Source organism: Poeciliopsis prolifica, unplaced genomic scaffold (genome assembly GCF_027474105.1).
Source record: "Poeciliopsis prolifica strain line A6 unplaced genomic scaffold, Auburn_PproV2 SCAFFOLD096, whole genome shotgun sequence".
NCBI classification, from domain to species: Eukaryota; Metazoa; Chordata; class Actinopteri; order Cyprinodontiformes; family Poeciliidae; genus Poeciliopsis; species Poeciliopsis prolifica.
The window spans coordinates 1,157,036-1,171,849 of record NW_026562471.1 but is presented as its reverse complement, the minus strand read 5'-3'; the positions used below and the strand labels follow the sequence as shown (position 1 = coordinate 1,171,849).

At 36.2% G+C, this 14,814-nt stretch overlaps 1 protein-coding gene across 16 annotated transcripts in view; it reads left to right on the top strand.

The window, feature by feature from the left end:
* The first annotated feature begins 3,711 nt into the window (after positions 1–3,711).
* The window catches only part of cep162 (centrosomal protein 162), a 31,222-nt gene continuing 20,119 nt past the window's right edge, over positions 3,712–14,814 (top strand). For 15 of the 16 annotated variants that reach the window (XR_008605076.1, XM_055023173.1, XM_055023177.1 and 12 more), the window contains exons 1-3: positions 3,712–3,799; positions 7,857–7,947; positions 11,729–11,849. Coding sequence is in view for 15 of the 16 variants with exons in the window: in XM_055023173.1 (XP_054879148.1) it covers positions 7,888–7,947; positions 11,729–11,849 (181 nt within the window). In the remaining variant the exon portion in view is untranslated. The remainder of the gene's footprint in view (positions 3,800–7,856; positions 7,948–11,728; positions 11,850–14,814) is intronic. The other variant, XM_055023174.1, reaches the window with a different exon arrangement.

The following is a 14,814-nucleotide window of genomic DNA, read 5'->3' as shown; positions in this document are numbered from 1 at the left end:
GAATTTGCAGAAAATTACACAGTGGTGCATTTTTGACTTATTTCACTGAGAGAAAGCTTTTTTCGTCTTAGTCTTATTTTTGACTTCTTTCACTGAGATCAACACTGGATTTGTTCAAAACACTAAAATATACTGCTTCTCAGTAATTCTATGCTGTTTCAAAGATTATAAAGCTGAACTTTCATGAATTTGCAGAAAATTACACAGTGGTGCATTTTTGACTTATTTCACTGAGAGGAAGCTTTTTTCGTCTTAGTCTTATTTTTGACGTCTTTCACTGAGATCAACACTGGATTTGTTCAAAACACTAAAATATACTGCTTCTCAGTACTTCTATGCTGTTTCAAAGATTATAAAGCTGAACTTTCATGAATTTGCAGAAAATTACACAGTGGTGCATTTTTGACTTATTTAACTGAGAGAAAGCTTTTTTCGTCTTAGTCTTATTTTTGACTTCTTTCACTGAGATCAACACTGGAATTGTTCAAAACACTAAAATATACTGCTTCTCAGTACTTCTAAGCTGTTTCAAAGATTATGAAGCTGAACTTTCATGAATTTGCAGAAAATTACACAGTGGTGCATTTTTGACTTATTTCACTGAGAGAAAGCTTTTTTCGTCTTAGTCTTACTTTTTGACTTCTTTCACTGAGATCAACACTGGAATTGTTCAAAACACTAAAATATACTGCTTCTCAGTACTTCTATGCTGTTTCAAAGATTATAAAGCTGAACTTTCATGAATTTGCAGAAAATTACACAGTGGTGCATTTTTGACTTATTTCACTGAGAGAAAGCTTTTTTCGTCTTAGTCTTATTTTTGACTTCTTTCACTGAGATCAACACTGGAATTGTTCAAAACACTAAAATATACTGCTTCTCAGTACTTCTAAGCTGTTTCAAAGATTATGAAGCTGAACTTTCATGAATTTGCAGAAAATTACACAGTGGTGCATTTTTGACTTATTTCACTGAGAGAAAGCTTTTTTCGTCTTAGTCTTATTTTTGACTTCTTTCACTGAGATCAACACTGGAATTGTTCAAAACACTAAAATATACTGCTTCTCAGTACTTCTATGCTGTTTCAAAGATTATAAAGCTGAACTTTCATGAATTTGCAGAAAATTACACAGTGGTGCATTTTTGACTTATTTCACTGAGAGAAAGCTTTTTTTGTCTTAGTCTTATTTTTGACTTCTTTCACTGAGATCAACACTGGAATTGTTTAAAACACTAAAATATACTGCTTCTCAGTACTTCTAAGCTGTTTCAAAGATTATGAAGCTGAACTTTCATGAATTTGCAGAAAATTACATATTGGTGCATTTTTCACTTTTTTCACTGATAGAAAGCTTTTTTCGTCTTATTCTGATTTTTGACTTCTTTCACTGAGATCAACACTGGAATTGTTCAAAACACTAAAATATACTGCTTCTCATTACTTCTATGCTGTTTCAAAGATTATAAAGCTGAACTTTCATGAATTTGCAGAAAATTACACAGTGGTGCATTTTTGACTTATTTCACTGAGAAAGCTTTTTTCGTCTTATTCTGATTTTTGACTTCTTTTACTGAGATCAACACTAGAATTGTTCAAAACACTAAAATATACTGCTTCCCAGTACTTCTATGCTGTTTCAAAGATTATAAAGCTTAACTTTCAATATTTTGCTGAAAAGTAAATCAACATTTAATTGAATATAAAAAATCACAGGCAAAAATAAGAAGAACAATAAGAAGAGCTAAAGAGTATATTAGAGAGATTTCTGAGATAAAATTGGTAGCAGTACAAAGATCATAGAAATCTGGGGAATGACCAAAAAAATGAGGGGAGATAGAAGAGAATGGAGTTATCCGATACTTAATAAAAACAATATAATAGCAGTAACTGAAAGGCTGATATTTTAGTGAGCACGTTTGTGGAGATTCATGGTCGGAAAAATTAATCAGTTAATGAAATTCTGGGCAGAGAGAAAACTAAAAGGGAAAATTATGAAATTTTAAGAAGGAAGGAGAGTAATGATCTTATGAATTATCCCTTCCCTATTGGAGAACTGAAAAGAGCTTTGGGCAAAACACTATTTCTAAATAGTGTTTAAAATTTTCAACAGATAAAAAGTAGTGTTTTTACAAATAAAAAAGTTGGAGTTTATAAAAAGTAGTATTTATACGGGAAAGAGTTAGAAAGGGTTGACTGTTTTCATTTTTTGGGAGTAGTTTTTGATGAGAAACTAACTTGGGAAAGTCACATAGAACATATTATGGAGATAAGTAAAATTGTTCTTAACATTATGAGGTGTTTAGCAGGGTTGGCATGGGGTGCATGTTTTGAATCACTTAAAAATGTTGGAAATGGTTCAGCAGCTAAAACTAGGTAAAATATATTTTTGATATTTTTCAAGCTTGAGCATTGAGAATTTGTTTAGGGGCATTTAAATCAACTCCAGTGCTTTACAAGAAGAATCATGACAAATGTCATTATGCATTAGAAGACAACAGATCATGATTAATTATTGGATAAATTTAAAAGGACATAAAGAAGATCATCCAGTTAAGAAAGTATTACGAAATTGTTGGGAAAGAGGAAAGGAAAAAAAAAATAGTTTTGGGAGGGATGGCCATGACAGAGCAAAAACATTTAATATACATGACTAAGAATTTTGTCCAGCAGTATTGAGGCCTTTGAGACCTATATGGACATGGACATAAATTTTCATAGACATATCACTATCAAATATTAAGAAAGGAAATATAACAGATATTTGCCAAGATTTCTATGATCAAATACAGAATCAATGTAATGATTATTTGAAAATGTATGCTGTTGGTTTGAAAGACCCCAAAAATGAAGCAACTAGTCTAGCAGTAGTGATTCCTGAGTTAAAGATTAATATTTCAAAAAGAACATCTAATTATCTGAGTATATATTTGCAGTAGAATTATGTGCTATAATATTTGCTTTAGAATGGGTGGAGGATACGAATATAAATAAAATAATAGTTTGTAGTAATTCACTATCTGCATTGTTGAGTATTGAAAAGGGATGTACAAATCATCAAAATATATTATATGAGGTTATGGCTGTTCATCAGAGATATGAAAAAAATTAAAATGTAATATTATTTTGGACTCCTGCTCATGTAGGTATTTTGAGTAGTGAAATAGGTAGGCTAAGGAGGCTATTATAAAAAGAAGATATTGATAAGCCAGTAAAGTTATCTAAATCTGAAGGCAAAAGTATAGTTTGGAGAGAAAATTAGGTGGGATAATGAAATAAATGGAAGGCATTTATATAGGATTCAAAATACAGTTGATGTAGTAAGGATTAGAGGAATAAACAGGAGGGAGGAGATAATTATAAATAGAATAAGAACCAATCACAGTTTTTTAAATGGAACACTTTAAGATGGGGAAACATTGTACTGATTTATGTAGTTAGTGTGATTCTGTAGAAACAATGGAACATGTTTTTATTGGTTGTAAAAAATAGGTAAATCAAAGAAGATTATTAAAAAGGGATTTGGTTTTAATAGGAAATTGACATTTGAGAATGTGGTTGATCAGTTAAATACTATTGAGGGGGAAAAGAAGATTTTTCTTTTCTTTAAATATACTGGGTTCATTATGAGAATTTGAGATATAGATATTAGGATCCAATAGATGGCGGTAGTGCAACAGTAATGGATGCAAGCTGCCGTTAAAATCTAAAGACGAAGATAAACACAGAAGGGGAAAACTCACTGAAGATGTTTCAGACGTTGTTGCGCTGAGCAGCTGTCATCAAAAACCTCAGTTCTGAGTGAGTAGTTCTAACCCACCAGTGAGACATTGTCGCTAAGTGAAACAACAGTCTTCTGGCTAAGTTTTAGCTCCTTAGATGAATCGAACTGCTGCTGGTGAGCCTCTGTTAGCCGGAATTACCTGAATACAGCGGAAAACCGTTCGGTCTTTTCATTTTTTATTTTTATTGGGGCCTGCCCATAGCAATGCATAAGGAGAGCAGTCAGTCACTGTCTCCATGCATTGGTGAAGAACTTATTGTTCTTCACCTAATAGAATGTCTCTTTATTTATATATTGGGGCCTGCCCATAGCAATGCATAAGGAGAGCAATGACTGACTTGCGAAGTCAGTCATTGCCTCCATGCACTGGACTGTAATATTATTACAGCCACTGTCGATCGGTCCGGTCCGGAAGGAAGGAAGAAAGGAAGGACTAGAGTGTAACTGACGTTTCGTTAGAGTGTGGGAAGCAGTGCGATTTTGACCCCAAATAAATGTTTAAATCGCCGTCACGCCCACAAATATTGCCCTATCTATATAAAACTCGGTCATGACATTGATACGCATGCCTGCTCCGGTGAAATGTTTTCGAAATTTTGCTAGGGCTTACGGTTTTCTGTCAAGGTGTTTCGGAGCGAAGTCAAGGGACAGGATTTCCACATGCTCAGCCAGATTGACTTCAATGTATTTCCGAAAACTTTCAAACCTCAGCCATACCATTTTTTTTTTTTTTTATCTCATCGCTGTTATTACTGTGAATGATGTCCAGATATGAATCGCGGGACTATCGGAGAAGACAAATAGTCCTCTTTGTAACCCCTATATGCTTCAAACAGTTTTCCGATATGTCTCACGGTTCCCGAACGGGAAGGAGTTGTTCGGACTGCTTTTTTAAGTCAGACTGACTGGGTGTCTCACAAAGACAGAATTCTCTCTCTCTCTCTCTCTCTCTCTCTCTCTCTCTCTCTCTCTCTCTCTCTCTCTCTCTCTCTGTCTCTCTCTCTCTTTCAAACACACCCACCCCACACACGTATGACAGCTGGCAGAGGACCCATTACCATAGCAACGGAACACAGTGGGGCCGAGCAACTGATTAGGACTACAGGTTATAACAGGAAATAATATTAGCTACTGTTGAAAATAAGAATTTTAAATTAGCACAATCGTACACAGACTAACCTTTATGTTAAAACAAACTTAGATAAAGATCCAGGCTGGGACAGCTGGTGATTCTCTGAACTACATAAATTCATAAATTCTATAAGGAGAATTCTACAGAAAAAGAGAGACCTAGACTCCTTAACTGATCTATAGACAGGGAGTCTGTCTGCCAGGCAATTAACACATTCCTTAGTGTGGTTCATAAGTTCACTAGGATCTTAAAACTTTTTATAAATAATTTTATCCATACTAGAATTAAATATATTTCTTTAAGCATGTTTTGAATTAGTTAGTTTTAGATCCACACTTCTAGTTAGTATTTAGCATTAGATTTTGTTTCAGTAAAACAAAACACGTTCTAGTTCAATCACTGAGGCAGAAAACCAAAACAGACATAGGTCGTAAATTTAGCCGAGGGAGGGTTTGCAAGAGACGCCTGGTACGGCAAAGACCCAGTTTGACAATCCATATATCTGCCTTTGGGGCTCTTTAGCAGAGGTAATAAAAGTAACATTAAGACAGCCCCCCACAAAGGAAAACACACCTCCTAATGCATATATTTAAATTTAGAGAAAGGCACAGGCTTATAAAAGTTTTCGTTTGCAACAGAGAATTCAAATTGCTTTCTGCCCGAGTTCGCAATTTCCGGAAAATGCATTTTCTGTGCTTGCTTTCTTTCAACTCGTGCAATTATTTCTGTTTTGTCACGTCTTGGACTTTTGATAATCTGGGTGAGATTGCTTATTGTAACATTCCTTTGTGCATTGATTTTCTCTGGATAAAACTCTAGTTATTTGAAGTCTGATGTTGTATGATTGCTCTTTCTCCCTGCGCATATTGAGGCTAAAGAATCCGGGATCAGAGGAATGAATTAACGAGCTAAATCAAGTTATTCCTCTTTTAATTCTTAACACTACCATAACTATGCAGATGACTATACTCTGAACCTGTCCAATCACTGAATAAATGCTTAGAACAGATAAATGTGTGGATGTGCCAAAACTTTCTCCAGCTGAACAGAATCAAAACTGAAGTTATTTTTGGCCTGAAAGAGGAATGATCTAGAGTCAATGCACACCTTCAGTTATGACAACAAAAAACTAGCGATCAGGCCCGAAACCTGGGAGTAGTGATGGACTCGGACTTGAACATTACGAGCCACATAAAGACAGTTACAAAGTCGGCCTTCTATGACCTGAAGAGCATCTCCAGGATTAGAGAACTAATGTCTCAGCCAGATCTAGAAAAACTGATCCTGGCAATTTTATCCAGAATGCTGCTGTTCGCGTTCTCACTAAAACCAGGAAGACAGAGCACATAACACCAGTTTTAAAGACTCTCCACTGGCTCCCTGTAGCTCCAAGAATAGACTTTAAAATACTGTTGTTAGTTTACAAATTACTGAAGGGTTTAGCACCACAATACATTAAAGATCTGCTGTTGTTGTATCAACCTTCCAGACCTCTCAGGTCTTCTGGTTCTGGTCTGCTCTGCATCCCCAGAACCAGAACCAAAAGAGGAGAAGCAGCATTTAGCATCTATGCACCAAAAAATTGGAACAAACTTCCAGAAAACTGTAAAACAGCAGAAACCCTGACTTCCTTAAAAACTCAACTAAAAACGCACCTGTTTAGAATTGTATTTGAAACGTAATATGGAGCAATGTATTGTTTATTCTATGTTGCATGACTTTGTGTTTTTGTGTTTATGATGTAAAGCACTTTGAAATGCCTTGCTGCTGAAATGTGCTATACAAATAAAATTTGATTTGATTTGATTTGATTTGATTCAATTACATAAAATTCTAGGATGGGATCTATTTCATTACATGTTCACTTTTTACCTGAAATATGTTGAATACAACATACAAGTGTAAACAGCTCTGAGGTTAGAATGATATAAGCTTGTATTGTCTTTTCCTGTCAAGTTAGGGCACAAACTTGTGCACCGCTGTAGGCAGTGCAATAAAGAGATCAGCCAGCATTTTCTTTTTCTCTCGGGATAGGGCAGAGCATTAGCCTTTTTCCGTAAATAAGCTTTTAGCTATTTTTTCTACTTTTTCGCAATTTTTAATATACTGAATGGAGTAAGTCAATTACAGACAACATGCTAGTGATGCCCCACATGCTACTGACAGTATTCATGCTAACATTAGCATTTTGACTAATTTTAGCTTATACACTCATTTTAACATACTGAATAATGCAAGTCCATGTTAGTGAATATTCTTGTGATTCTCCACATGATACTGTGTAATTCTGCTGCCAAGCTTAGCACTGAAGCTAATTTTTAGCATCAGAACACTGTTGTTAAAAGCAGTAACGCTTTTGGGCCAAAGACGGGCACAAAGTGTGCCCAAAATGGGCAGATTATATCGATGGGTTGATCCAAATGGTTTTCCACTTGGATCCGCTTCCTTGAGGATGTCTCCAACCAGCACTCACTGAGAGTGTCTGTAATCAGAACTGTGACGATAATAATAATAATAATAATAATAATAATAATAATAATAATAATAATAATAATAATAATAATAATAATAATAATAATAATGGAGGAACTGGGTTCCTGTCTAAGAAAGAAATTCAAATAATTGCCAAAGTGTGCCCAAAATGGGCACACCTTGGCAGGCCCTGGTTAAATTTCTTCAGGAATTTTCTATTTTATCTTTGTTATTCATGATATGTTTCTATTGATAATGCCTTCAAAATAATATACTTGAAAATATGATAACATAGGAAGTACACATATTATATAAATATATCACACATTTGTAATAACACAGGAAATTCAAATGGAAATTTATTGTATTAAAATATCTTTTAATATGTAAGTAAGATGAGCATTAAACTGCAGCATTGTACAAGAAATTACTTTGCTTATTAATTTATACTTCATGGGATTCTTTTTCAGGTTCAGTCCACAACTGAGGAGCATTAATACAATGTCTTCTAGACAGACTAAGGAAGAGCTGGATGCTGAGTTTAGGAAGTTCCTGAAAGAGGTAATGCACTTAACAAAATGGTAGCGAGTAAGCTCTCAGAAACTGACATTTAAGGGTTAAAAACTACTCTTGGATAAATTCTCAGTTTGAAATTTGACTTTGGCACTAAGCATCAGGAACACACTTCAAATGAGGGGAAAAAACCCCTCACCAACCAAATGAGGTCCGTGAGCAAACACACCACATGAAACGACATCTTGCTGGATGGTATTTTCATATTTCCACTTCGACACTTTCATGCCTTTGCTTCTTCTCATAATGTGCTTGTCGAGGGGATAAAATGTTAAATTAACATTCTAGTTATTCAATTATGAAATTTTTTTATTATAATAAACAATGATTGTTCTAGTTTTTCTCACCTTGTTGCTTCCTACTGGTTTTGAGTTTCACGTCAATAGGATAACATTTGAGAAAAATAGAGAGGGCATGCAGATATTGGCAGGCTAATAATAGGCTTTACCGTAAAAAGCATATCCCTGCTAAATTGAAGAAATAAAGATTTAAGAGGGATTTCAACTTTTCTACATAATCAGAGTAGTTCTATGAACTACTAGTATGAGTTTCACGTCAATAGTATAATATTTGAGGAAAGTAGAGCAGGCATGCAAATTTTAGCAGGAACCAAATCCATATTGCCGTAAAATACATCCCCCTGCTAACTTGAAGAAATAGAGTTAAGAGTGAAATAACTTTTTCTACATAACCAGAGTAGTTCTATGAACTACTGGTATGAGTTTCACATAGATAGGATCATATTTGTGGTAAGTAGAGAGGGCATGCAAATTTTAGCAGGCTAAAAATAGGCTTTGCTCCCCCTGCTAACTTGAAGAAATAAGTTAAGAGTGAAATAACTTTTTTTACATAATCAAAGTAGTTCTATGAACTACTGGTATGAGTTTGACATCAATTCAATAATAGAGGGCATGCAAATTTTGGAAGGAACAAAAACCATTTTGCCAAAAAATGCATCCCCCTTTTAACATGAAGAAATAAAGAGTTAAGAGGGATTTCACCTTTTCTTTATAATGACACTTGTTCTCTGAGTTACTACTATAAGTTTCATATCAACAGGACAATAGACTGGATGTAAATATTAACTGGCTCAGAAATTAAAATGCATCCCCCCTACATTCATAGACTACAGTTAAGGATAGAGTAGGGGTGTCAAACTTGAACAAAGTCATGGGCCAGCATTGAACAAATTAACCTTTTAATATGAACCCAAACAAGATTTGCTTTAACATTGAATATGAAACAAGCAACACTTATTTCTATACAATATATAACTTAATAGTCCAGAGGGTTAGGGTTAGGGTTATGGTTATTTTTATTTGAAATCGAATTTCAAATAAAAAAAAACAAACATCAATGACATTCATTTATTAAAGAAAATTTAAATAATAATAATTTTAAAAATAAAATAATAATAAATCAATCAACCATTCAAGCCCATGTCTTGGAGCTGAGGCAATCCTCAGTGTCGAGCAAAGATGTTTATCAGTCACACGTCTCCTGTGAGATGTTTTGGTCATCTTCATCGAGGAGAAAAGTTACTCAAATAGATAAGTGCTGCCGAACATGGAGAGCATCTGAGCAGCTTGGGTGCGGAGCTGAAGCATTGTGTCAAGGATGAACTGTGGAAACTGTGCGACGCCCACAGCATCATACTGTGACTTCAGCGTATCATTACACTGGAGTTCAATTAGCTCCTAGTGGAGGTTGGTCGGTGCGTTTTCCACATTAACTGCGAAGGGATTACTGAACAGTTCAAACCTACATTTCATCTTAGAATTAAGGATGTTTCTGTATTGTTAGCAATGACAGTTGTAGCTTGAGATCGCTATAACTACTGTCACAGAGGAGAGGGCGTTTCTGGGACCCGTCCTGATTGACGTGCCAAAACAACAGCAAGGCTTTATGGAATTTGTAGTATTAGCAATGAATGAATGCGCTGCATAATACCGGTGGGCCAGCACAAGTAGTCATTTGGTATAGCCTCGTGGGCCAAATATAATTACACTGCGGGCCAAATTTGGCCCACGGGCCAGAGTTTGACACTCTATATTATAGAGTGTTCTACATAATGGGCCTCGGTTTTGTAATGCTTTAAGCCGTTATGGTGTTAAAAGAAAAAAAAGGGGGAATTTCAAACAGCTGCGGAGAACATGTTCATCAGACACTGAAAAACGCTCGACTCGTGTCTTAATAAAGGTGTAAAACCGTATTTATTTTTAATTAATTTGCAGAATAAACCCCATTGTTTTATGGCTTACATGGTTAAGAAACGTGATAATTTTACAAATATCTTTAAAAGTTTCCTCTTCTGTCAGATTTCAATCCGTTTCCTCATCAATATGCGAGAGTTTAGAGCGATGCGCTCTCCCGCGACAGGGGATGTAAAGGTCGGTAGGCATCCGTTTCTCTGCATAACACCTGCATCTTTGTTCACCGCTTGTTTGTATCTTCCATAACTTCCTTGTTGCAGCGAGTTTGAAACGTTGCGCCTTCGTTTTCTTCTCTCTTTGCTGCTCCGTCTGTCCACGCCCACAGCCAATCAGTGAACAGGAGCAGGACCCTAAAAAGCAGGGCGAGCTCCGAAAAAAAGCTGGTGGAAAAGCTCTGAAAGCGACCCGAGCGGAGCCGGTGTTCGTCAGATTTTCCTACTGTAGCACGGATAGATAGCTAAGTCTCCCTGTCAGTGCGTCCAAAACTCCTGCAGTCATGTTTACAAACAGAAAACTATATCGGGTTGTGTTAATGTTAATTATATTGGATAACATTGTTTGAACATGACAGGACTGAAGTGAAAGGTTAGGAGTTATGCTTAGCTTAGCATTGGAACAATTTATATCCATGACAAAACCACAAGAAGATCACTTCCTTCATCTGAATATCCTACCCATTTAAAATAAAAAGCTATAGATATATGCACTAATCCTTTCACTAGAATATCCTACCAGTTAAAAAAAATATTTTAAATACAGAGGCGTTTGTTAGAATAAAAGAGTATCAGACAGGAGAAACAGGTTTTTATTGGAATTAAATTAGAGACAAACACAGATCACCACAACTCCTTTTTGCACATTAATCCATTGTATGACAGACCTGATTAAATGCAGCGCAGCCACAATGTGTCTGTCCACTGAACTGTGCAGGTCACTCTGCACGTGAAATGATAGGATATGATCCATGTACACTTATATTATATCGCTATTACACAGCTTCAATCTCACATAGTATTGCTACCAACATAAATTTTGCAAGGTTTAGTAATAAAGAGTGTTATTAAAATAAAATATTTTAAAGTATAGGGACAAAAACCCAACAAAACAACGTACTTTGTCCTGATTAATTGCCAAATAATAACTTGTTTACAGTACAACATTGCAGACAGCAAACTATAGCCATTTATAAATATATTTACAAGCTGCCTGTCATGTAAATTAAAACCATGAAATAATTCAGCAGCTTAATGAAAGCCAGGTATGGAATAAATAAAGCTTAACATAATCTGCGATAACATAAAACACATGAAGCAAAACTTTCACAGGCAGGACGTATTTATAAGAAATCTGCTGAGTAAGCAGTATGTGACGTAGCATCGATGTGTGCATGCACATGACCACAAGGTAGGACAGATTTATGGGTAGCACAGATAAATGGGAAAGAGGCATTAGAAAAATAGCCTAGTAGATTTTCTACGTCTGAGTTCTTGCATTTTGTTTTTCTTAGTGCTGGATTGTCATTGTTTCGGCATTTTGTTTGATCCAGTGTCTAAAAGTCTGTTTCAGATGACTCTGTGGATTTAAGCAGCCCTGAGGAGCAGCCCAAAACCAGAAGCAGCCAGAAATCCAGTCAGAAACCGACAGTTTTATGGTGGCAAGATGAAAACAGCAGTGGCGGTGAGTCTGCCTGAAGGACTCTGTGTGTGACTACGACCTAAGAAAAGACACCAAAAACATTTTCTTTTTTTACAGTAATAGAATTATATTGATTTTATTCTCGTTTTTCACTCTTCTCAAGAAAAAAACAAAACAAACAAAAAATGAAACAAAAACAAACCAGAATTCAAGTGGGGGGTGGCAGGGTAGCCGGAATATAATCCAATCATTGACATCACATTTCAAATCAAAGCTTCAATCTGAATAGGAAGGTTTACAAAAAATCCGCCATAACAGGTTTGAAATATTTCGTCAACTTTGACCATATTTTGTTGAAAGTGTCCCTCTTTACGTCGACAGAGAAAGTCTATCCAATACATAAATCTCTTTCAGTATAGTACTGTTAGAGGTTCCCATTTGAGCCATTTTCTTATGAGGGCCTTTTTGCTTCCAACCAGTACAGATGTTTTTGATCATTATAGTTCTGTTTCTCCTCTGGTATGTTACATAAAAGTATGCATTCAAAATTTAAAGGAAAACCAAATGTGAAAATGTTCTGTAAATGTTCATGAATTTGGGACCAATATTGCTGAATGGCTTGACAGTTCCAGAAAATATGGAAACATTTGGCACTTCCCCAGCCACATCTCCAGCCGATACCCCCCCTTTCCCTGATATCTTTTCTGCTCTGGGGTTATGAAAAGTATTACAATGCTTTTCCAGCAAAATTCACGTCAAACCTTCAATCTTGTTGTTGTCTGTGGTATTTTAGGGATTTGGTTCCAATTTTCCTCTGGAATCATCAGATTGCCTTCTTTTTTCCACTTCACTTTAACATACACAGTACTGTCTTTCTTACACCGCAGGAGGGCATTGTACAACCTGGAAATTATTCTATTGCCTGGTTTTGATTTAGTTAATAAAATGAACATTTTCACAAATCTAAGATTATTTAAATGCGCTTTTAAATAAACACACAGGGAGATTACAATATTTGAAAAAGTTGTCATATTTTTCAAGGTCTCAAAACATTGGAAAGCCCCCTTGTGGAGAAAACAATAATAACTATTTAGGCCTTTCGAAATCCACTTCTTGAATCTATCATCCTGTTGATTTGGGGTGAAATCTGAATTATAAAACTATTGAGGCATTTTCAAACCATGCTTTGTGGTTTGGAAACCCGTCATTAGTAAGCTTGTGTCCATTTCCTGTTTGGTCATTTTCCTTTTTATCATCTCCTGTTGCTGGTCACAGACATATCTGTTTCTCCGGGCCTATTTCATGTGTTTTTAACAACCCACGTGACAGATGCCCACCTTGTCCACATTTGAAGCAATGGTCACAAAACTCTCCTCTTGTTTTCCTGGCAATGTTTACAGTCACGTCTCCAACTTGGTTTTGATTTGGAAACAGGTAAACGAGTTATTAACCAGTCACCTGATGTCTTGCATCTCACTTTTAAGTTGTCTGATGGCGTCTAGGAGCTCAGTTTCTGTGTGAGAGGTAGATGATTTCACTTTTCCAGCTTTATTCTTGTTCTTGTTTCCAAATTGCTCCAACTGTTGTTTTGGGAACTGCCTGTGCTTTTGTTCTAACATCCCTCACTTTCAGATTTTTATTATTTCTTCTGAACTTTTGTTGCCTTGCCCTTTCAATGCCGGCTGCCTCATTACTCTTTGCTATGAGTACATCATCTGTAAATGTCAGATCATCCAGGAAGTTCTTGAGCTGATATTTGATGTTATCATTAATAAGTCCTGTTCCTACTGCTCTCAGAAACTTCTTTTGAATCAGTTCTGGGCCAAAACCCCCTGAACCAAGTTCTCTAGTTGCAACGAGCTATCTTTCTTTTAACTCTATTGCTCTAAACAAGAAATTTTGTGGAGACTCATTACTATCTTGAGTAATGTTAATTAGATGATATAGGTCAGTGAAGCTGTCTTCCTTTAATATTGTACGCAGTTGTGCAATAGTAAGGTCTGTTTTGATCTCTAGCATATCACGGAAGGGTAGACCTGGGCTAATAGCTCTGACCACAGCCTCTATAATCTCCATTGTATAATTTTTTTGTAGGCCCATTTCAATCTGATGGATCAGGTTTGAATAGGACAGTTTGTCTCTCTGACCTCTTTCTCCAATTTGGCCATTAATTTTAAACTCTCTTCTTATTGTAACTTCTAGTGGATGAGCTGCAAAGGGGTTGACAGGTTGTGTTGGAAGTGGTGATGTTTCCTGTTTTTCACTTTGTTTTCCAATTTTGCCATTTCTCCCTCTAATTTCTTCGTTGCAGCCTGGTAACTTAGCTGTAATGCTGCATATTGTTCTTGCAAGAGCAGCACTGTCCTGATTCACAGCATCATCAACCATCTCTGACATCTCATATCGGCTCACTTCTGAGCTTTTGCTATTAATCTACTGAGGAATTCACAAGCCACATCCTCTTCCTCACTTTCTATAGCTGTATGTACAGCTGCATCTATTAGTCTGATCAGCTTGTGCTTTCTGGTCTGATTTTCTGTTGAGACATTTCCATATGAACACACCTCTTGTAGTTGGACCACTTTCAACTGCACCAGGGCCTCACTTAGCTGGTCCTGCAGTTGCTCCAACTCCATCGCTGTTGTGCCACTGTCCCTCTCTCTTTATTGAAGCACTGCTGATCCCCGTACGGGCTACCAATTTTTATTGCACACTTAATTTATCAGTGTGGTTTTTTCAAGTTCTTTATTTGATATACACTGTTCTTGCCTGTGTATTTGGTGAACAAAGTGGAGTTGCCCTGTTGTGGTGAAGAGATGTTATTGCCAAAGATTCTTTTCAAGGCTGATTTCATGTTGTCAAAAGAGATGGTGGAACAGGCGGCAAGAGCGAGCTGTTTGTCTTTAACCCCAGCAATGTAAAAGAGCTTGAATGCTAACACTGCATCTGGCAGTTCCATTTTGAACTTTGTTGGACTTTATTCCTGCTCCATCTTGGTTCCTAATGT